The sequence below is a fragment of the Oncorhynchus mykiss genome, chromosome 29 (assembly GCF_057628025.1).
Source record: "Oncorhynchus mykiss isolate SJ-2025 chromosome 29, ASM5762802v1, whole genome shotgun sequence".
Taxonomy (NCBI): Eukaryota; Metazoa; Chordata; class Actinopteri; order Salmoniformes; family Salmonidae; genus Oncorhynchus; species Oncorhynchus mykiss.
The window spans coordinates 9,107,122-9,131,464 of record NC_143050.1 but is presented as its reverse complement, the minus strand read 5'-3'; the positions used below and the strand labels follow the sequence as shown (position 1 = coordinate 9,131,464).

The 24,343-nt window shown below is 45.2% G+C and overlaps 1 protein-coding gene across 3 annotated transcripts in view; it reads left to right on the top strand.

Moving 5' to 3' along the window:
• Positions 1-5,988: 5,988 nt before the first annotated feature.
• Positions 5,989-24,343, top strand: part of LOC110510244 (relaxin receptor 2) — a 185,448-nt gene continuing 167,093 nt past the window's right edge. For all 3 annotated transcript variants that reach the window (XM_090226478.1, XM_036967526.2, XM_036967527.2), the window contains exon 1: positions 5,989-6,481. In XM_090226478.1, the coding sequence (XP_090082604.1) occupies positions 6,394-6,481 (88 nt within the window). In that variant the 5' untranslated portion in view covers positions 5,989-6,393. The remainder of the gene's footprint in view (positions 6,482-24,343) is intronic.

The window sequence follows — 24,343 nt, the reverse complement described above, 5'->3', positions numbered from 1 at the left end:
CACCTATGTTGCACTTCCGCATCTACGGTGAAAGGTGGCAGAACTAGAGCGTGTTTGTCAGACCAGGAGACATCCCGAAAGTAGGTTAACTGTTCAGGGGTAGAACCACAGATTCTGACCTTGTCAGCTCCAGGATTCAATCTTGCAACCTTTCAGTTACTAGTCCAACGCTCTACCCACTAGGCTACCTGAGATCTATAGCTGCCATATAGACAGGACAGACATTTCAAAACAAACTTCCTTTTGATTTATTTTTTTTTGTATCTGTTTTTCCATGTATGAATCTGTTATTCAATGTGTTTCAATGGGATAATTGAAGTAAGTGTCATCCAATAATGTATTTAAATACATATATTTTTTTTATACCTACAGGGGTCCTGAAATTCTAAATCTAATAGCTAAATAATCCTTGGTATGACCATCTTAAAACAATTAAATATGTTAGTTTGGGGAATAATACAACCCTCCCCTAGCAAAAGACAAATGTCTCATCTTCCTCAGAGAGAAATTGACAATCCGTTTTACAGCCTCAGAACCTCAAAGTAACTGATCTATAAGGCAGTTTAACGTCTTCCAAGAACAGCTACTCAAATACCTTATATAGAAGAAACAAACATGTCATTCATATTAGAACATCAATTCATAAAATCGGTAAAAGTCCCACAAATCCTCCCTTATGAAATGGGGCCCCTGCACCAATGGCGAGTAGTAACATACAAGGGCCATGACAGACGGACCGGGGAGACTTCACTTCATACCAGTGTGGATGAAACCATGACCTACCCAGTACTTACGGTATCCGTAGCCGTTCCATCATTTAGGCACTGGGTTTTCTGTTGCATGACTCATGGGAAGGAAGGTAGCCTAGTGGTTAGAGTGTAGTGATGGCATGTCGCCTTGTGGTTAGAGTGTAGTGATGGCATGTCGCCTAGTGGTTAGAGTGTTGGACTAGTAACTGAAAGGTTGCAAGCTCGAATCCCCGAGCTGACCAGGTAGAAGAACTCTGTTGTTCTGCCCCTGAACAAGGCAGTTAACCCACTGTTCCCTGGTAGGCCGTCTTTGTAAATAAGAGATTGATCTTTAACTTAATCGCCGAAGTTAAAATAAACTTAACAGGTTTCAAGTGTCACATATGAGTCATTGGTACATCATAAACCAACCAAATCCCATTATAGATACCCTGGTCCAGGGCAACATGTGGAATACAGGATTTTCTGCTTATCCAAAATTAAACTTGACTTCAACAGATTATTCTGAGTGAGAGTCAATGTGGCAGACAGGTGGAGGATTTAGGGTTGTGGAGGTCTTCATGGTTTTGGTGGTCTTCATGGTTGTGGAGGTCTTCATGGTTGTGGAGGTCTTCATGGTTGTGGAGGTCTTCATGGTTTTGGTGGTCTTCATGGTTTTGGTGGTCTTCATGGTTGTGGAGGTCTTCATGGTTGTGGAGGTCTTCATGGTTTTGGTGGTCTTCATGGTTGTGGAGGTCTTATTGGTTGTTGTGGTCTTCAGGGTTGTGGTGGTCTTCAGGGTTGTGGTGGAGGTATTTAGGGTTGTGGTGGAGGTATTTAGGGGTGTGGTGGCAGCCAGTTAGAGATCTTCAGGGTTGTGGTGGCAGCCAGTCAGGTGGAGGTCTTCAGGGTTGTGTAGTTATTTTGGCAGGAACAAGTCACTCAGTGTTGTCTTCATAAGTTCCTTGAATCAAAACAGTGGACAGGACACTGGGCCGACAAGGGGACCTATACATTGTTGAATTAAAGTTGAAGTAGGAAGTTTACATACACCTGAGCCAAATACATTTAAACTCAGTTTTACACAGTTGCTGACATTTAATCCAAGTTAAAATTCCCTGTCTTAGGTCAGTTAGGATCACCACTGTCCCATAGAAAATGTGTGGGCAGAACTGAAAAAGCGTGTGCAAGCAAGGAGGCCTACCAACCTGACTCAGTTACACCAGCTCTGTCAGGAGGAATGGGCCAAAATTCACCCAACTTATTGTGGGAAGCTTGTGGAAGGCTACCCGACAGGTTTGACAGAAGTTTAACAATTTAAAAGCAAGGCTACCAAATACTAATTGAGTGTATGTAAACTTCTGACCCACTGGGAATGTGATGAAATAAATAAAAGCTGAAATAAATAATTATCTTGTCACGTTCTGACCCTAGTTCTTGTGTTATTTGTTTGTTTTAGTTGGTCAGGACGTGAGTTGGGTGGGCATTCTATGTTTTGTTTTTCTAGGTTGGTTTTCTGTGTTCGGCCTAGTATGGTTCTCAACCAGAGGTAGGTGTCGTTAGTTGTCTCTGATTGAGAATCATACTTAGGTAGCCAGGGTTTCACTGTTGTTTTGTGGGTGATTGTTTCCGTGTCTGTGTTTGTTCACCACACGGTACTGTTTCGGTTTTGTTCACGTTTATTGTTTTGTAGTCATTGAGTGTTCAGTTTATGTTTTTTAATGAACAACCATGGACACTTACCACGCTGCATCTTGGTTCGATCCTTGCTACACCTCTTCAGAGGAAGAGGAGGAAAACCTTTACATAATCACCCACCAACCAAGAACCAAACGTCGTGGTAACGGGCAGCAGCAACAGCGGCCGAAGACACAAGACTCCTGGACGTGGGAGGAAATCCTAGACGGGAGAGGACCCTGGGCAAAGCCAGGGGAATATCGCCGCCCCAAAGTGCAGCAGGAGAGGCAGCAGCAGCAGCAGTGGCCAGCATCACAAGACTCATGGACATGGGAGGACGTGTTGGACGGAAAAGGACCCTGGGCAAAGCCAGGGGAATATTGCCGCCCCAAAGCAGAGCTGGAGGCAGCGAAAGCAGAGAGGCGGCATTACGAGGAGCTGGCACAGCAGCGCGGCTGGAAGCCCGAGAGGCAGCCACAAAAATGTCTTGGCCGGGGGCACAGGGAGAGTGTGGCAGAGTCAGGAGTCAGACCTGAGCCAACTCCCCCTGTTTACTGTGAGGAGCCAAGGATGGAACCAGAGCCGGTGTTGGAGGTGAGCGAAGCAGAGACAGTGAAGGGGTTAATGGGGAAATTGGAGGAAGAGTTATGAGGGAGGTGATGTGTTGGTGCATGTGGCACGGCATTCACCCGACAGAGCGTGTCAGGGATTTGATGGCACCTGGGTCAGCTCTCCATACTCGTCCTGAGGTGCATGATAGTCATCTGGTGAAGACTGTGCCAGCCTCCTGTGCACCTCCCTAGCCCTGCATGTCCTGTGCCAGCTCAGCGCTACAGTACTCCTAGCAGTGCTAACCGTGGCGGGCTTTGTACTGGTCAGGCACCGTGTTATGCGGTGAAACGCACGGTGTCCCCAGTACGCGTGCTTAGCCCGGTGTGCTACATCCCAGCTCCCCACATCTGCCGGGCTAGGGTGAAGATCCAGCCAGGGCGGATGGTGCCAGCCCTGCTCTCAAGATCTCCAGTACGCCTTCACGGTCTGGTCCATCCAGTGCCACCTCCACACACCAGCCCTCCTGTGGCAGCCCCACGCACCAGAATGTCTCTCTGTCTCCTCCCTACAGGGTCTCCCGCCTGTCCAAAGCTGCTAGAGTCTCCCGCTTGTCCAGAGCTGCTAGAGTCTCCCGCCTGTCCAGAGCTGCTAGAGTCTCCCGCCTGTCCAGAGCTGCTAGAGTCTCCCGTCTGTCCTGAGCCGCCAGAGTCTCCCGTCTGTCCTGAGCCGCCAGAGTCTCCCGTCTGTCCTGAGCCGCCAGAGCCGGCAGTCTGTCCTGAGCCGCCAGAGCCGGCAGTCTGTCCTGAGCCGCCAGAGCCGCCAGTCTGTCCTGAGCCGCCAGAGCCGCCAGTCTGTCCTGAGCCGCCAGAGCCGCCAGTCTGTCCTGAGCCGCCAGAGCCGCCAGTCTGTCCTGAGCCGCCAGAGCCGCCAGTCAGCATGGATCCGCCAGAGCCGCCACTCAGCATGGAGCCGCCAGAGCCGCCAGTCAGCATGGAGCCGCCAGAGCCGCAAGTCAGCCAGAAGCCGCCAGAGCCATCAGTCAGCCAGGAGCCGCCAGAGCCGTCAACCAGCCAGAAGCTGCCAGAGCCATCAGCCAGCCAGGAGCTGCTAGAGCCGTCAGTCAGCCAGAAGCTGCCAGAGCCGTCAACCAGCCTGAGCTACCTCTCAGTCCTGAGCTGCCCCTCAGTCCTGAGCTGCCCCTCAGTCCTAAGCTGCCCCTCAGTCCTGAGCTGCCCCTCAGTCCGGAGGAATATGTTAAGTCCAGGGGTGTCCCTCGGGGGGGGGGGGGGGGGGGGGTACTGTCACGTTCTGACCCTAGTTCTTGTGTTATTTGTATGTTTTAGTTGGTCAGGACGTGAGTTGGGTGTGCATTCTATGTTTTGTGTTTCTAGATTGGTTTTCTGTGTTCGGCCTAGGATGGTTCTCAACCAGAGGCAGGTGTCGTTTGTTGTCTCTGATTGAGAATCATACTTAGGTAGCCTGGGTTTCACTGTTGTTTTGTGGGTGATTGTTTCCGTGTCTGTGTTTGTTCACCACACGGTACTGTTTCGGTTTTGTTCACGTTTATTGTTTTGTAGTCATTGAGTGTTCAGTTTATGTTTTTTAATAAACAACCATGGACACTTACCACGCCGTATCTTGGTCCGATCCTTGCTACACCTCTTCAGAGGAAGAGGAGGAAAACCTTTACATCTCTCTACTATTATTCTGACATTTCACATTCTTAAAATAAAGTGGTGATCCTAACTGACCTAAGACAGGGAATTTTTACTTGAAATAAATGTCAGGAATTGTGAAACACTGAGTTTAAATGTATTTGATTAAGGTCTATGTAAACTTCTGACTTCAACTGTACATCAATAGTTACACACTGTGCTCAGTGATTATACACCATTGTGCTCCTTAATTACACAGCGTTGTGCTCAGAGAGGAGATGGGTAATGATTCAACCTCACAGTTACACACAGGTATACTGTATCGCTATACACAGGCAGACATATAAAACGTAGAATGGTAGTGGTTCTCTAACAAGAGAGAATAGAGACAATGAATATTCACATACCAAATGAATACACCAGGGCAAGAAAGCACAGATACAGCACCTTACAGAATAGAGAATGAAACTATTGGCAAAGAACTGTATAGAACTCAAAGCTTAATATTGAACAACCAGCAGTACTATACACTGATAGAGTTTCCACAACTTACTTTATACAAGCACTCCATCCCACAGATTTGGGAATGAGTCCAGTTGTGTTGGGCAGGGAAGAGGAGTTTGACGCTCTCTCTGCAACTGCTAGAAGAAGATGGAGATGGGGCGGCAGGAATTGGGGATCTGAAACCCAAGATTACTGCCTGTGATTGGCTGACTCGACGGTGTGATAAGGCACGTGGCAACCTGGTCCCTAGCAACCAATCGGTTTGGTTAGGGCCAGAGGTGTGGAGGGCAAGTTACATATTTTGTCTCTGAGATAGTACTGTGAGATGGTGTGCTAAATGCCAACGCAGGTAATTCTGTAACACAATTGGTAAAGCCGAAACTTGTATGGAGGTGATGTCTTGCGTCAGTTCCATTGAGGGTTTGACTAAGTTGGATTTAGTTTGCTGTTTCTATGACAATTCATGAAAAAACTATTGAGGATAATAGATTTAATTACAATTTTATATAACCTGATTGTTACTAGACAATCAACACGAATTTGGATGCAGGTTGTACAAGTAGGCCAGGTCTGTTTTGAATAACTTACACTGTTTTTGAATTTTCTACGACAATCAATACATAAGTTATTGCGAACTAGATATTTAAATGCGTTTTAATATGATTTGATTATTTTATCAAATCAACACTACTTTTTATGCAAATCAAAGGTTGTAAAAATAGGCCAGACCTTTTTAGAATAATTAGCACTTGTTTTATGTGTCTATGACAATCAATTCAAACGTTATTGTAAAAAAATTGATTTACCCACGGTATCGTACCCACTACACAAACTGATGCGATTTTTTTCTGCGCGACCTCCCGATGTAAAATGTAGACAACAGTATTGTCTCTCCTAGAACTTCTCGAAAATGTCCGTTTGCTATAATCATAGTGAAAATGGTATTGGTCTGACTGACTGTCAGCCGCTGCACGAGATCCCTCATTCGTCTTCAGCTTGTTAGTCTGTGAACCTGACTGTGTGTGAAAGAGAGAGAGAGAGAGATGAAGTCTGTTGACGCACACCGCCCAGCTTTTCCTTGCTCAGTTATTAGTCTAGTTTTTTTAACGCCCTCTGCTTTAATATAATGATCTGATATGGGACCGCGTGTCACAGTCACGGTTCCGCTGTCATGTTCGTTAACGGCAGAATGTTGAGCAACACCCGTGGAGTCGCGAGGGAATTCCTAATGTGGAGCGCTATCTGGATCACAGACAACTGACCCCAAAACAAGGAACATGAGACGCGGTAAAGTTCCCATACCGATACTGGATGTACTATCGGCTATTCTGCTGCTCATGCACCTGTCTGAAATGACAGCCAGGGGTAGGTTAAACTGGAATTACCAATATTCTATTTCATAATAACTAAATGTATTACCGATGTTTACCTGCATGGTGCCTATAGTATTTGCTATTGGCACCAGGTAAACTCATTTTCTTCGGCCAGCTGAGAAACTGATTATGATTCTGCATTTATAAAAACGTATAGCATACACTTTAACTTTGTCCTTTGTTGTGTTGTGTATTTTAATGAAAATGTAGCCTATTTGTCATAGCGCACCGGTTGTGCGTCCAATAATTTTCTATGAAAATTGCAAACGGTTTATTACGTTCGATATGCCTGTTTTATAGACTTCAAAGCTGGCTCACTGTTGTTCACTGAAAGTTGTCTACTGAAACTATAGAATTACCTAACCTTAATCCGAATTTGACAACCGGCTATAGTTACTTAAAACCCTATAACTTTAATACATTTTGATCCCTATGCCGGTTGAATATACACTTCTGTTTTTAAAGTCTTCAAGGAATAGCAAGAATATCTGCGTGACTCACACATAATTACCGTAAGGTCTGTTATAGATGATTATGACAGTATTGAAAGATTTTCACACTACCACTATATTCCATTTGTATCCTATTATTAATCGTTTATTTGGAGAGAGTTTTAAAGAAGTTTTGACCGCAGACGAGGAATTCAACCGTCATAAACACACATCACCACCGAGGGTTCAAATGTGCGTCAATGTATCAACCACCAACAAAGACACCTTATCTCCCAATGTTGCATATTACTAGCCAGTGGGTATTAGCTCAGTATTTGTAAACTATTTATAGGTATTATATAATAACAAATGTATAAACCATTTGCACATTTAAAAAAAGAAGAAGTATTTATTCATCAAGGTTGGTCCATCTATGTATCGACTACCACTAGCTTTAAATATATCTTATCACCACTGTACTGTACACTTTTTTTTTTGAAAAAAGGGTTCCAAAAGGATTCTTCGGCTGTCCCCATAGGAAAACCCTTTTTGGTTCCATTTAGAACCTTTTCTGGTTCCAGGTAGAACATTTTCTGGTTCCAGGTAGAACTCTTTGGGGTTTCATGTAGAAACATCAGCGTAAAGGGTTCTACATGGACCTCAAAAGGCTCTACCTGGAACTAAAAAGGGTTCTTCAAAGGATTCTGCTATGGGGACAGCCGGATCATAATTTTAGGTTCTAGATAGCACTCTTTTTGTCAGGAGTGTAGTAAATACGTGTTCAGATAGGCTACAATTTGTACAAATAGTAGGCTATTTAATCAATGTGTTCATTTTTTAATTTTGAAACTATCATCACATTATATCAACAAATTGCATAACATAGAAACCATGTGCTAACTAGAGTTTATTTTATCACGGTTGGTTCCCATTGAGAAGAAAGAGGCATGGTGCAAGACCACAGTAGACTTAATGGAAAATACTTTTCAATGAAGATTCAGAGTTTTAATAACATTTCAGCAGTAGCCTATCCTGAACATAGAAGGACTGGGGACTATCGATTTCATTGGATAACGTGATTGTTCAGACTCTTGAGTTAATCAAATAATGTATATTTACTGTGTAAATCAGAAAGTATGATCAGAAAAGTAGGTGCTCCTCACGGTTGAGGGTGTCTCCCAAATACCACCCTATTTGCTATATAGTGTGCATTACTTTTGACCAGACCTGTATGGGCCTTGGTCAAAAGTAATGCACTGTTTAGTGAATTGGGTGCCACTTGAGACGCAGCCTGAGTCTCCGTACATGGTGGAACGCAATTTAACCAGTCCTTTGTAGCGCTTGTAACACCAGGGTTACACCCATACGTAAAATGTATACACATAATACTGTATCACGTTTTGGATAAAAAAAAACATCTCTTTAAATGGCATATATTATTATATATTACTGGATTCCTGCCCTGCAATCAGCTTGCCGCTGACTGGTCTCCAAGATGTGAAATTGAGAACTAGGCGAATGCGAGTGCGTGATTCAGGAGGAAGTGTGTGTGGTGTGCGTGTGTCTATGAGAATTGGGGACAAGCTGTTTGATTGTGTAGAAATAGAATTGTCAGCAGAAAGCTTGGTCCTGAAAAAGGAACTGGGATTCGGTGTATGTCCCGATGCCCGGTAAAATGAATCAGTGACTCGACAGTCCGAAACTCTCATCGAAGTACAAAAACAATGCAATCTCTGCAGCTATTATTGAAACGATTATCTCTCTCTCTCTCTCTCTCTCTCTCTCTGTCTGTCTCTCTCTCTCTGTCTCTCTCTCTGTCTCTCTCTCTGTCTCTCTCTCTGTCTCTCTCTCTCTCTGTCTGTCTCTCTCTCTGTCTCTCTCTCTCTCTGTCTGTCTCTCTCTCTGTCTCTCTCTGTCTCTCTCTCTCTCTCTCTCTGTCTCTCTCTGTCTCTCTCTCTGTCTCTCTCTCTGTCTCTCTCTCTCTCTGTCTCTCCCTCTCTCTCTCTCTGTCTCTCTCTCTCTCTGTCTCTCTCTCTGTCTCTCTCTGCTCTCTCTCTCTCTCTCTGCTCTCTCTCTCTCTCTCTGTCTCTCTCTGTCTCTCTCTGTCTCTCTCTCTCTCTCTCTCTCTCTCTCTCTCTCTCTCTCTCTCTCTCTCGTTGTGTGTGTGTGTGCGGTTTGTCGTGTGTATAATTATAGGAAAATGAAGAGGGACACTTGGCAGTCTAAATTATAACTAGTACAGACAGATTTGATGAGGTGTGTGTGTATCATATAGTTGTATGAGGTGAGTCACCAGGTGTGTGTGTGTGTGTGTGTTTGATGTGTTGTCATACACTAATTATACAATATATAATCGGTACTTCGCTGCAGCTGAGTACTCTTGTCCCATGAGACGCACGCACGTGCACGTGTGCGTGTTTTTGCGGGTCGAATGAAACCTCACATCAAATAGTCAACTGGTATGTGTGTGAGTCCGCACAGTCCGCACAGCCTGTGTGATCTGCCATGTCTGTATGTGTGTTTATGTGTGTGCGTGTGTACCTTCTGTACGCGGCACTCAGTGAAATCTCACAGTTCCAATCGCGCAACAATAGCCACTTCCCTCCTCTGTGTGGGAGGTGTTCTGTCTTTCCCCTCCCTGTGTTTGTGTGTTTGTGTGTTTGTGTGTGTGGAAAGTGGACTATCCTTCTCCTGTCTATGTGAAGGTGATTTCTACCTCCTGATCCCTGCCTCCTGTATTGGGCAGTTCAATGGTGAGAAATGTCTCAGTTACCTGGAGCACGAGTACAGGACATCGATAAGCTGCTCCCAAACATTTTATAACCTGCATCAGGAAATTTAGTCTATCATAGTTTAATGCGCGATTCAATTACATTATGAAGGGCAGTTGAGAACAGCTGAAGATTTGCTCTCTGCTTGAGGATTGGATCCACCCTAATCATTTGGGTTCCTGGATTAGTTCACAGCATTATCAGACAATTACTTATCAATGACCCAAGCCCATCTCAGTTAATCCCTACCATTGTGTCACTGAGAAAATGTACATTATCCCATGGGAGTTGGAAGACACAATGTAAGTAACGTAACTCATGTCCCTCTTACTGTCCTGAATGCTTCTGCTGATCCTACAGCTATTGTATGCAGTAATCATGTGCCTATGAACCAGAGTTATACTGTTAGCACTGAGGTGGTGTGCCCTAGTAGGAAGTCCACTGTGTGCAGCTCACCCTGCACTAACATAAATAACATGAGAATATCTACTTCTGATAAGTTTCCCAGTAAAGCAATGAAAACAAAAGGATCCCAGAAAAGTGCTCAAAATAGCCCACGTTAACACATGTAGCTTAAGAAACAAGGTTCATGAAATCAATAATTTGCTAGTAACAGATGACATTGCTATTCTGACAATCTCTGAAACTCACTTAGATAATACCTTTAATGATACAGTGGTAGCAACACATGTTTATAGCATGTACAGAAAATACAGAAATGCCAATGGTGGAGGTGTTACTGTTTAGATTCAGAACCACATTCCTGTAAAACTTTAATATGATCTTATGTTAAATACTGTAGAAGTAATATGGCTACAGGTTCATCTGCCTCACCTAAAGCCCATTCTGGTGGGAAGCTGCTATAGACCACCAAGTGCTAACAGCCAGTATCTGGATAACATGTGTGAAATGACTAACATGGCGCCGGAGAAGAAGGCAGACGTTTTGTGAGTCCCTAACCAATTGTGTTTTATTGTTCGTTTATTTGTGTTGTTTGTAACTTATTTTGTACTTAATGTTGCCGCTACCGTCTCTTATGACTGAAAATAACTTATGGACATCAGGACTGAGATTATTCACAGCGAACTGGCAGAATCCTTTTTTTCCTTTAACGAGTCTGACGAGCCCGATGTGAAGGATATACTGCTTCCTCGGGAACAGGCCCAAATCCCTGTCGTGTGTGAAGAAGAGGGCCAAAGGGCGGGCTGCCTTCTGAGAATTCTTAGGCAAATAAACCCCCACTTCCTTCCATTCTGCTAGCAAATGTGCAATCTTTGGATAATAAAATCGATGACCTACGTGCAAGATTAAACTACCAATGGGACATTCAAAACTGTAATATCTTATGCTTCACGGAGTCGTGGCTGAACGACGACATTATCAACATGCAGCTGGCTGGTTATCCTCTGTACCGGCAGGATAGAACAGCGGCTTCTGGTAAGACAAGGGGTGGCGGACTATGTATTTTTGAAAATAACAGCTGGTGCACGATATCCAATGAAGTCTCGAGGTTTTGCTCGCCTGAGGTAGAGTATCTCATGATAAGCTGTAGACCACACTATCTACCAAGAGAGTTTTCATCTGTATTTTTCATAGCTGTTTACATACCACCACAGTCAGAGGCTGGCACTAAGACGGCATTGAATGAGCTGCATTGCACCATAAGCAAACAAGAAAACGCTCATCCAGATGCGACGTTTCTAGTAGCTGGAGACTTTTGGCAGGGAAACTTAATTCTGTTTTACCAAATTTCTATCAGCATGTTAAACGTACCACCTTTGGACCACCTTTACTCCACACACAGAGACGCATTCAAAGCTCTACCTCACCCTCCATTTGGCAAATCTGACCATCATTATATCCTCCTGATTCCTGCTTACAAGAAAAAATTCAAGCAAGAAGCACCAGTGACTAGATCAATTAAAAAGTGGTCAGATGAAGCAGATGCTATGCTACAGGACTGTTTTGCTAGCACAGACTGGAACATGTTCCGGGATTCCTCCAATGGCATTGAGGAGTACACCACATCAGTCATTGGTTTCATCAATCCATCGATGATGTCACCCCCACAGTGACCATACGTACATACCCAAACCAGAAGCCATGGATTACAGGCAACATCCGCACTGAGCTATAGGCTAGAGCTGCCGCTTTCATGGAGTGGGACTTATAAGAAATCTTGCTATGCCCTCCGACGAACCATCAAACAGGCAAAGTGTCAATACAGGACTAAGATCGAATCGTACTACACCGGCTCTGACTCTTGTTGGATGTGGTAGGGCTTGCAAACCATTACAGACTACAAAGGGAAGCACAGCCGAGAACTGGCCAGTGACACAAGCCTACCAGACGAGCTAAATCGCTTCGAGGCAAATAACACTGAAACACCAGCTGTTCTGGAAGACTGTGTGATCATGCTCTCCGCAAGTGAGTAAGACAGGTTAACATTCACAAGGCCGCAGGGCCAGATGGATTACCAGAACGTGTACTGCTAGCATGCGCTGACCAACTGGCAAGTGTCTTCACTGACATTTTCAAGCTCTGAGCTTTCAAGCGATGAGTCTGTAATACCAACCAATGGATTACCAGAACGTGTACTGCTAGCATGCGCTGACCAACTGGCAAGTGTCTTCACTGACATTTTCAAGCTCTGAGCTCTGATGTTTTTTTTATTTATTTATTTTTTATTTTTTATTTTTTATTTACCCCTTTTTTCTCCCCAATTTCGTGGTATCCAATTGTTGTAGTAGCTACTATCTTGTCTACAACTCCCGTACGGGCTCGGGAGAGACGAAGGTTGAAAGTCATGCGTCTTCCGATACACAACCAAGCCGCACTGCTTCTTAACACAGCACGCATACAACCCGGAAGCCAGCCGCACCAATGCGCCGGAGGAAACACCGTGCACCTGGCCACCTTGGTTAGCGCACACTGCGCCCAGCCCGCCACAGGAGTCGCTGGTGCGCGATGAGACAAGGACACCCCTACCGACCAAGCCCTCCCTAACCCGGGCGACGCTAGGCCAATTGTGCGTCGCCCCACGGACCTCCCGGTCGCGGCCGGTTACGACAGGGACTCTGATGGCACAGCTGGCGCTGCAGTACAGCGCCCTTAACCACTGCGCCACCCGGGATGCCGGTACCAACATGTTTTAAGCAGACCACCATAGTGCCTGTGCCCAAGAACACTAAGGTAACCTGCCTAAATGACTACCAACCCACTGCACTCACGTCTGTAGCCATGACGTGCTTTGAAAGGCTGGTCATGGCTCACATCAACACCATTATCCCAGAAACACTGAACCCACTCCAATTTGCATACCGCCCCAACCGATCCACAGATGATGCAATCTCTATTGCACTCCACACTGCTCTTTCCCACCAGGACAAAAGGAACACCTATGTGAGAATACTATTCATTGATTACAGCTCAGCGTTCAATACCATAGTGCCCTCAATGCGCATCAATAAGCTAAGGACCCTGGGACTAAACATCTCCCTCTGCAACTGGATCCTGGACTTCCTGATGGGTTGCCCCCACTTGGTAAGGGTAGGTAACAACACATCCGCCACGCTGATCCTCAACACAGGGGACCCTCAGGGGTGCGTGCTCAGTCCCCTCCTGTACTCCCTGTTTACTCATGACTGCACGGCCAGGCGCAACTATGCGTCTTCATCTTCAGGAGGCTGAAGACATTTGGCTTGGCCTTTAAGACCCTCCCAAACTTTTACAGATACAGGTATGGCAACTGCGCCACCCGCGACCGCAGGGCTCTCCAGAGGGTGAGACAGCTTCTATCTCAAGGCCATCAGACTGTTAAATAGCCATCACTAGCCAGATACCACCCGGTTACTCAACCCTGCATCTTAGAAGCTACTGCCCTATATACAAGGAATAATAATATAATATAATAATAATAATAATAATATAGACAAGGAATAACTGGCCACTTTAATAATGGAACACTAGTCATTTTAATAATGATTACATACGGCTTTACTCATCTCATATGTATATTCTGTATTCTATTCTACTGTATTTTAGTCAATGCCATTCTGACATTGCTCGCCCTAATACTTACACTACCGTTGAAAAGTTTGGGGTCACTTAGCAATGTCCTTGTTTCTGAAAGAAAAGCACATTTTTTGTCCATTAACTTCTTGACGCTACCTATCCCGTTAGCGGGATAATTGTCATCAACAACCGCTGAATTGCAGAGCACCACATTCAAATAATATTACTAAAAATATTTATATTCATGAAATCACAAGTGCAATATAGCAAAACACAGTTTAGCATTTTGTTAATCCTCCTGTCGTGTCAGATTTAAAAAATATGCTTTACAGCGAAAGCAATCCAAGCATTTGGGTAAGTTTATCGATCACAAGACAAAACATTATGTACACCTAGCATCAAAGTAGCTTGGTCACGAAAATCAGAAAAGCAATAAAAATGTATCGCTTACCTTTGATGATCTTCGGATGTTTTCACTCACGAGACTCCCAGTTACACTATAAATGTTCCTTTTGTTCCATAAAGATTATTTTTATATCCAAAATACCTCCGTTTGTTTTTGGTGCGTTATGTTCAGAAATCCACAGGCTTGAGCGGTCACGACAACGCAGACGAAAATTCCAAATAGTATCCGTAATGTCCACAGAAACATGTCAAACGTTTTTTATAATCAATCCTCAGGTTGTTTTAAAAATATATAATCAAAATATATAAGCCGGCACTGTCTTTTTCAGTAGGAGAGGGAGAGACGATGGCTGCCCAAGCTCTGTTGTGCAAGCAAAACTCATGCGAACACCTGATTCGATGTTATCTTTCTCGCTAATTTTTCAAAATAAAAGCCTGAAATTATGTTTAAAGACTGTTGACACCTTGAGGAAGCAATAGGAAAAGGAATCTGGTTGATATCCCTTTAAATGGAGCGAAGGCAGGCTATGGAACATGGAGCTTTCAAAATAGAAGCCACTTCCTGGTTTGATTTTCCTCAGGTTTCGCCTGCAATATCAGTTCTGTTATACTCACAGAAAATATTTTGGAAACTTTAGAGTGTTTTCTAAACTAATCTGTCAATTATATGCATATTCTAGCATATGGGCCTGAGAAATAGGCCGTTTACATTGGGAACGTTATTTTTCCAAACGTAAAAATAGTGCCCCCTAGCTGAAAGAGGTTCAAATAGCATCAAATTATTCACAAAAACAGTGTAGATATTGTTAATGTTGTAAATGACTATTGTAGCTGGAAATGGCTGATTTTGAATGGAATATCTACATAGGTGTACAGAGGCCCATCATCAGCAACCGTCCCGCCTGTGTTCCAATGGCACGTTGTGTTAGCTAATCCAAGTTTATCATTTTAAAAGGCTAATTGATCATTAGAAAACCCTTTTGAAATTACTTTATCAGAGCTGAAAACTGTTGTGGTAATTCAAGAAGCAATAAACCTGTCCTTCTTTAGACTAGTTGTGTATCTGGAGCATCAGCATTTGTGGGTTCGAATACAGGCCCAAAATGGCCAGAAACAAAGCACTTTCTTCTGATACTCATCAGTCTATTCTTGTTCTGAGAAATGAAGGCTATTCCATGCGAGAAATTGCCAAGAAACATCATGGGACTACGCAGCCGTCATACCGCTCAGGAAGGAGACGCGTTCTGTCTCCTAGAGATTAACGTACTTTGGTGCAAAAAGCTCAAATCAATCCCAGAACAACAGCAAAGGACCTTGTGAAGATGCTGGAGGAAACAGGTACAAAAGTACCTATATCCATAGTAAAACGAGTGCTATATCGACATAACCTGAAAGGCCGCTCAGCAAGGAATAAGCCACTGCTCCAAAACCGCCCTAAAAAAGCCAGACTACAGTTTGCAACTGCAAATGGGGACAAAGATCGTACTTTTTGGTCTGATGAAACAATGATAGAACTGTTCGGCCATAAAGTCCATCGTTATGTTTGGAGGAAAAAGGGGGAGCTTCCAAGCCAAAGAACACCATCCCAACCGGGAAGCACGGGGGTGGCAGCCTCATGTTGTGGGGGTGCTTTGCTGCAGGAGGGATTGGTGCACTTCACAAAATAAATGACATCATGAGAAGGAAAATGATGTGGATATATTGAAGCAACAGCACAAGAATTCAGACAGGAAGTTAAAGCTTGGTCACAAATGGGTCAATGTGTCACGCGCTGACCTTAGAGCTTTTTACGTCTCTATTTTGGTTTGGTCAGGGTGTGATTTGTGTGGGCATTCTATGTTCCTTTTTCTATGTTTTTGTATATCTTTGTTTTGGCTGGGTATGGTTCGCAATCAGGGACAGCTGTCTGTCGTTGTCTCTGATTGGGAACCATACTTAGGTAGCTTTTTCCCACAGGGTTTTTGTGGGTAGTTATTTTCTGTTTAGTTTTTGCACCTTACAGGACTGTTTCATTTATTCTCTTGTTATTTTGTATTAGTGTTCAGTTCAATAAAAAAACATAAACACTTACCACGCAGCGCTTTGGTCCTACTACACTTCCTCATCCGACGACGAAAACTGTTACACAATGACCCCAAGCAAACTTCCAAAGTTGTGGCAAAATGGCTTAAGGACAACAAAGTCAAGGTATTGGAGTGACCATCACAATGCCCTGACCTCAATCCCATAGACAATTTGTGGGCAGAACTGAAGAAGCGTGTGCGAGCAAGGAGGCCTACAAACCTGACTCAGTTACACCAGCTTTGTCAGGAGGAATGGGCCAAAATTCACCCAACTTATTGTGGGAAGCTTGTGGAAGGCTACCCAAAACATTTGACCCAAGTTAAACAATTTAAAGACAATGCTACCAAATACTAATTGAGTGTATGTAAACTTCTGACCCACTGGGAATGTGATGAAAGAAATTAAATCTGAAATAAATCATTTTCTCTACTATTATTCTGACATTTGACATTCTTAAAATAAAGTGATGATCCTAACTGACCTAAAACAGGGAATTCTTACTGGGATTAAATGTCAGGAATTGTGAAAAACTGAGTTGAAATGTATTTGGCTAGGTGTATGTAAACTTCCGACTTCAACTTTCTTAATTCCATTCTTTTACTTTTGGATTTGGGTGTATTGTTGTGAATTGTTAGATACTACTGCCCTGTGGAGCTAGAAACACAAGCATTTCGCTACACCCGCAATAACATCTGATAAATACGTGTATGTGACCATTTAAATTTGATTTGATTTTTAATTTGCTTTAACTCAGCCAAATCCATCAGATGTAGTGACCATAATATAGTAGCCATATCTACGAAAACCATAGTTCCAAAGGATAGGCCTAATATAGTGTACAAGAGGTTATACAATAGGTTTGAAGTGATTATTTTGTTAGCACATTTATGAAATTGCTTATTCCAGTTACTAATAAGCATGAACCCATTAAGAAAACGACTGTAGAAACTGTTAAATATCTGTGGATTGATGAGGAATTTAAAAATTGTATGGTTGAGATGGATGAGGCAGAATAAATGGCTAATAAGTCTGGCCCGCACAAGCTATTAGCAAACGTACTGCAAATTGAGAAATCATGTGACTAAACTGAATAAAAAGAAGAAGAAACTATACTATAAAACCAAGATAAATTATATAAAGACTGACAGAAAAAAGTTTAGGAGCACCTTAAATGTAATGTTGGGCAAAAAGGCAAACTCAGCTCCATCATTCATTGAATCAGATGACCCATTCATCACAAAACCCACTGATATTGCCAATTACTTTAATGATTTTTTTCATTAGCGAGATTAGCAAATTTAGGCATGACATGCCAGCAACAAACGCTGACACTGCACTTCCAAGTATATCTGACCAAATTATGAAAGACAAGCATTGTAATTTTGAATTATGTAAAGTGGGTGTGAAAGAGGTGAAAAATGATTGATGTCTATCAACAATGACAAGCCATCTTGAATGCAACATTACTGATGATAATAGTGGATGATATTTCCACCCCTATTTGACACATCTTCAATCTAAGCCGAGAGCATGTGCCCTCAGGCCTGGAGGGAAATAAAAGTAATTCTGTTAACCAATAATAGTAAAGCCCCTTTTACTGGCTCAAATAGCCGACCAATCAGCCTGTTACCAACCCTAAGTAAACTTCTGAAAAAAACAATTGACAGACTTTCAGCATGCTTATAGGGAAGGACATTCAACAAGCACGACACGTACACAAATGGCTGATGATTGGCTGAGAGAAATTGATTGTGGGAACTGTTTTGTTAGACTTCGGCTTCTGTCATTATTGATAGTCTGCTGATGGAAAAATGTATGTGTTATGGCTTTACACCCCCTGCTATATTGTGGTTAAAGAGTTACCTGTCTAACAGAACACAGAGGGTATATAATAGATGCCTTTCCAAAATAATCCAGGTAGAATCAGGAATTCCCCAGGGCAGCTTTCTAGGCCCCTTCCTTTTTCTCAATCTTTACTAATTGCATGCCACTGGCCTTGTCTATGTATGTGGATTACTCAACACTGTACATGTCAGCTAATACAGTGAGTGAAATCACTGCAACCCTTAACAAAGAACTGCAGTTAGTTTCACAATGGGTGTCAAGGAATACATTTGTCCTAAATATTTCAAAAACTAAAATCCTTGTATTTGGGGCAAATCATTCACTTAAACCTAAACCTCAACTAAATACTGTAATAAATGAGGTGGAAATTGAGCAAGTTGTGGTGACTAAACTGCTTGAAATAACCCTGGATTGTAAACGGGGAGAAGTCTGTCCATAATAAAGCGCAGCTCTGCCTTGTTAACAGCACTATCAACAGCACTATCAACAAGTCAGGTCCTACAGGCTCTAGTTTTGTCGCACCTGGACTACTGTTGGGTTGTGTTGTCAGGTGCCACAAAGAGGGACCTCGGAAAATTACAATTGGCTCAGAACAGGGCAGCACGGCTGGCCCTTAAATCTTCACAGATTAAAAAAAAAACAGTTAAAAATACACCACATAAAACAGCGGGGAGTGTGAAGAGACACACACACATATGATAAGACACTCACTATACACACACGTACAGATGGGTGTTGTATTGTAGATATATGAGAAGTAGAGTAGTGGCCTGAGGGAACGCACACTTAATGTGTTATGAAATGTTATGAAATGCCTTAATGTTGCTGGACCCCAGGAAAAGTAGGGGGATACAAATTGTAAGGTGATTCCCACCTCTTGTTTATGTGAAGGTGATTCCCACCTCTTGTTTATGTGAAGGTGATTCCCACCTCCTGTTTATGTGAAGGTGATTCCCAACTCCTGTTTATGTGAAGGTGATTCCTACCTCCGTTCCCTCAACAATCCTGGTGCACTCTTTCTTCTTCTTGATGAGTGTCTGTATTCCACAATACCTAACTCTCACCTCTCTCTCTCTCTCTCTCACCCCCCCTCTCTCTCTCACACACCTCTCTCTCTCTCTCTCTCTCTCTCTCTCTCTCACACACCTCTTCTCTCTCTCACACACACTTCATCTCTCTCCCTCTCTCTCTCACACCTCCTCTCTCTCATCATATGTTATTCTAGCCTCTGTTCCAATATTACAACCTCCTCTCTTCTCTTCTGACAGTTGTGTGTCGTATTCTGGTGCTATTGAAATTAGAAATCTGGTGTGCTCAAATAAAACATACAGTATAGGATTGCGTTCTTATGTGCTGTAACCCATTAACAAATCAACTGGAGTCAATAAAAGGTTACAACCTAAATGGGAACTTATTCTGGGCGATTCCACGCCAACGGGATTCCACACCTGCGGGACAGGTACAGGATGGCAACAACAACTGTCCGAGTTACACCAGGAACACACAATCCCTCCATCAGTGCTCAGACTGTCTGCAATAGGCTGAGAGAGGCTGGACTGAGGGCTTGTAGGCCTGTTGTAAGGCAGTATCTCACCAGACATCACCGCCAACAACGTTGCCTATGGGCACAAACCCACCGTCGCTGGACCAGACAGGACTGGCAAAAAGTGCTCTACACTGATGTGTTGCGGTTTTGTCTCACATGGGGTGATGGTCGGATTCGCGTTTATTATCGAAGGAATGAGCTGTCACACCCTGGTCAAAGTATTTTGTGTTTATCTTTATTTATTTGGTCAGGCCAGGGTGTGGCATGGGTTTTTGTATGTGGTGTGTATTTATGGGGATTGTAGCTAGTGGGGTGTTCTAGCTAAGTCTATGGCTGTCTGAAGTGGTTCTCAATCAGAGGCAGGTGTTTATCGTTGTCTCTGATTGGGAACCATATTTAGGCAGCCATATTCTTTGAGTTTGTCGTGGGTGATTGTCCTTTGTGTTCCTGTCTATGTGTTTTTCACCAGATAGGCTGTTTTAGGTTTTCGTTACGTTCATCACGTTCTTTATTTTGTAGTGTTTGCATTGATTCGTGTTTTACGTTTGTTCATTAAAACATGGATCGCAATCTACACGCTGCATTTTGGTCCGACTCTCCTTCTCATAAAGAAAACCGTTACAGAATCACCCACCACCAACGGACCAAGCAGCGTGTCAACAGGCAGGAGCAGCGCGAGGAGACGCGCAATAAGGACTTCTGGACATGGGAGGAAATCCTCGACGGGAGAGGACCCTGGGCTAAACCAGGGGAGTGTAGCCGCCCAAAGGTGCAGCAGGAGAAGAAGCAGCAGGAGCAGCTGCAGTGGGAGAGGCTGCACCACCTGGAGAAATGGACATGGGAGGAAGAACTGGACGGTAAAGGACCCTGGGCTCAGCCTGGAGAATATCGCCGCCCCAAGGAGGAACTGGAGGCGGCGAAAGCTGAGAGGCGCAGATATGAGGAGGCAGCACGACGTAGCGGATGGAAGCCTGAGAGGCAGCCCCAAAAATGTCTTGGGGGGGGGCTAACAGGGAGTATGGCTACGCCAGGTAGGAGACCTGGGCAGACTCCCTGTGCTTACCGGGGGGCTAGAGAGACCGGACAGGCACCGTGTTATGCAGTGGTGCGCACGGTGTCTCCAGTGCGGGTGCATAGCCCGGTGCGGTATATTCCAGCTCCACGTGTCTGCCGGGCTAGATTGAGCGTCGAGCCTAATGCCATGAAGCCGGCTCTACGCAGCTGGTCCCCAGTGCGTCTCCTTGGGCCGGTTTACATGGCACCAGCCTTGCGCTGGGTGTCTCCGGTTCGCCTGCATAGTCCAGTGCGGCCTATTCCACCTCGCCGCACTGGCAGGGCGACCGTGAGCATTCAACCAGGTAAGGTTGGGCAGGCTCGGTGCTCAAGAGCTCCAGTGCGCCTGCACGGTCCGGTTTTTCCAGTACCACCTCCACACCCCAGCCCTCCGGTAGCAGCTCCCCGCACCAGGCTTCCTGTGCGTGTCCTCGGCCCAGTACCACCAGTGCCAGCACCACGCATCAGGCCTACAGTGCGCCTCGCCTGTCCAGCGCTGTCGGAGCCCTCCTCCTCTCCAGCGCTGTCGGAGTCTCCCGCCAGTTTAGCGCTGTTAGAGCCTTCCTTCTCTACAGCGCTGCCGGAGTCTCCCGCCTGTTCAGAACTGCCAGTTAGCATAGAGCTGCCAGTTAGCATAGAGCTGCCAGTTAGCATAGAGCTGCCAGTTAGCTTAGAGCTGCCAGTTAGCAAGGAGCTGCCAGTCTGCAAGGAGCTGCCAGTCTGCATAGAGCTGCCAGTCTGCATGGAGCTGCCAGTCTGCAAGGAGCCGCCAGAGCTGCCTGTCTGCAGGATGCCGCCAGAGCTGCCAGTCTGCAAGGAGCCGCCAGAGCTGCCAGTCTGCAAGGAGCCGCCAGAGCTGCCAGTCTGCAAGGAGCCGCCAGGGCCGCCAGTCAGCATGGAGCAGCCAGGGCCGCCAGTCAGCATGGAGCAGCCAGGGCCGCCAGTCAGCATGGAGCAGCCAGTCAGCATGGAGCAGCCAGTCAGCATGGAGCAGCCAGAGCTGCCAGTCAGCATGGAGCAGCCAGAGCTGCCAGTCAGCATGGAGCAGCCAGTCAGCATGGAGCAGCCAGAGCTGCCAGTCAGCATGGAGCAGCCAGTCAGCATGGAGCAGCCAGTCAGCATGGAGCAGCCAGAGCTACCAGTCATCATGGAGCAGCCAGTCAGCATGGAGCAGCCAGAGCTGCCAGTCGACCAGACTCTTCCAGAGCTGCCAGTCGACCAGACTCTTCCAGAGCTGCCAGTCGACCAGACTCTTCCAGAGCTGCCAGTCGACCAGACTCTTCCAGAGCTGCCAGTCGACCAGACTCTTCCAGAGCTGCCAGTCGACCAGACTCTTCCAGATCTGCCAGTCGACCAGACTCTTCCAGATCTGCCAGTCGACCAGACTCTTCCAGATCTGCCAGTCGACCAGACTCTTCCAGATCTGCCAGTCGACCAGACTCTTCCAGATCTGCCAGTCGACCAGACTCTTCCAGATCTGCCAGTCGACCAGACTCTTCCAGATCTGCCAGTCGACCAGACTCTTCCAGATCTGCCAGTCGACCAGACTCTTCCAGATCTGCCAGTCGACCAGACTCTTCCAGATCTGCCAGTCGACCAGACTCTTCCAGACCTGCCAGTCGACCAGACTCTTCCAGACCTGCCAGTCGACCAGACTCTTCCAGACCTGCCAGTCGACCAGACTCTTCCAGACCTGCCAGTCGACCAGACTCTTCCAGACCTGCCAGTCGACCAGACTCTTCCAGATCTGCCAGTCGACCAGACTCTTCCAGATCTGCCAGTCGACCAGACTCTTCCAGATCTGCCGAAACCACCAGCCAGCCAGGTAGATTCATCAACCTGCCTGAGCTTCCTCTCACTCCTGAGCTTCCTCTCACTCCTGAGCTTCCCCTCAGTCCCGAGCTGCCTCAGTCCCGAGCTGCCCCTCAGTCCCGATCTGCTCCTCAGTCCAGTGGGGTTCTGGGTGAGGACTACTAGGCCATGGTCGGCGGCGAGGGTGGACCATCCAGGGACGCGAGGAGAAGGGACTAAGACATTGATTGAGTGGGGTCCACGTCCCGCGCCGGAGCCGCCACCATGGACAGACGCCCACCCGGACCCTCCCTATTGTTTTGAGGTGCGTTCGGGAGTCCGCACCTTAGGGGGGGGGGTTCTGTCACACCCTGGTCAAAGTATTTTGTGTTTATCTTTATTTATTTGGTCAGGCCAGGGTGTGGCATGGGTTTTTGTATGTGGTGTGTATTTATGGGGATTGTAGCTAGTGGGGTGTTCTAGCTAAGTCTATGGCTGTCTGAAGTGGTTCTCAATCAGAGGCAGGTGTTTATCGTTGTCTCTGATTGGGAACCATATTTAGGCAGCCATATTCTTTGAGTTTGTCGTGGGTGATTGTCCTTTGTGTTCCTGTCTATGTGTTTTTCACCAGATAGGCTGTTTTAGGTTTTCGTTACGTTCATCACGTTCTTTATTTTGTAGTGTTTGCATTGATTCGTGTTTTACGTTTGTTCATTAAAACATGGATCGCAATCTACACGCTGCATTTTGGTCCGACTCTCCTTCTCATAAAGAAAACCGTTACATGAGCGTTACACCGAGGCCTGTACTCTGGAGTGGGATCGATTTGGAGGTGGAGGGTCCGTCATGGTCTGGGGCGTTACAGGGAAGAAATCCTCCTCCCTCATGTGGTACCCTTCCTGCAGGCTCATCCTGACATGACCCTCCAGCATGACAATGCCACCAGCTATACTACTGGTGACAGGAAGGTCAGTGTTCTGCCATGGCCAGCAAAGAGCCTGGATCTCAATCCCATTGAGCACGTCTGGGACCTGTTGGATCTGGGACCTGGTGGCCACACCAGATACTGACTGTTACTTTTGATTTTGACCCCTCCCCCCCCTTTTGTCCAGGGACACATTATTCCATTTCTGTTAGTCACATCTGTCGAACTTGTTCAGTTTATATCTCAGTTGTTGAGTATTGTTATGTTCATACAAATATTTAGTTTGCTCTCAAATATGGAGTATGTATAGATTGCGATTAGTTTGTTCACATTCATTTATTCAACAGTAAAAAAATGAATATGAATATTTAAATGAATATCTCAGTTTGAAGGAAGTTGCTAACTAACGCTAGCGCAATTGCTAACTAGCATTAGCGTAATGACTGGAAATCTATGCTAGCAGATACCCATAGACTTCCAGTCATTGTGCTAACGCTAGGTAGCATTGGCTCGTGAACCTACCTCTAACTTCCTTCATACTGGACGTAGAGACATACAAATTGTATCCACGAGTTCATCTGACTCTGCCATTATCCCATAGTATCCCTTAAATCCCATTAGCCCTTCACAGCCGTCATATAGGATTGCACATTTAGCAAATCACCAGCAGAGGGAGTTCTCTTTAAATCCATTTTCCCATTCACCGTGTTGTGGGTTCTCATAACATGTTTCATAACTTCAGAATTAGCACAGAGCCCACTCTGGAAATGTGATGTACTTGTAGAGTATATTGTTACAAACAATATGTCTTAAAAGGAACAAAATCAATAAGGGTAGTTTGGAGATTAATATTTTTACTCTTGAGTAAATTCATGTGAAAATGTGTATTTCAGAATCTAAACATACTCTTTGAGTTAGAGCAGACTATAAGGAGTATGATGACAGCAAGATGTTGTCTGTATCATGGACGGTTCACAGCTCATAAGGTCTTACAGGAGGCATGTATACT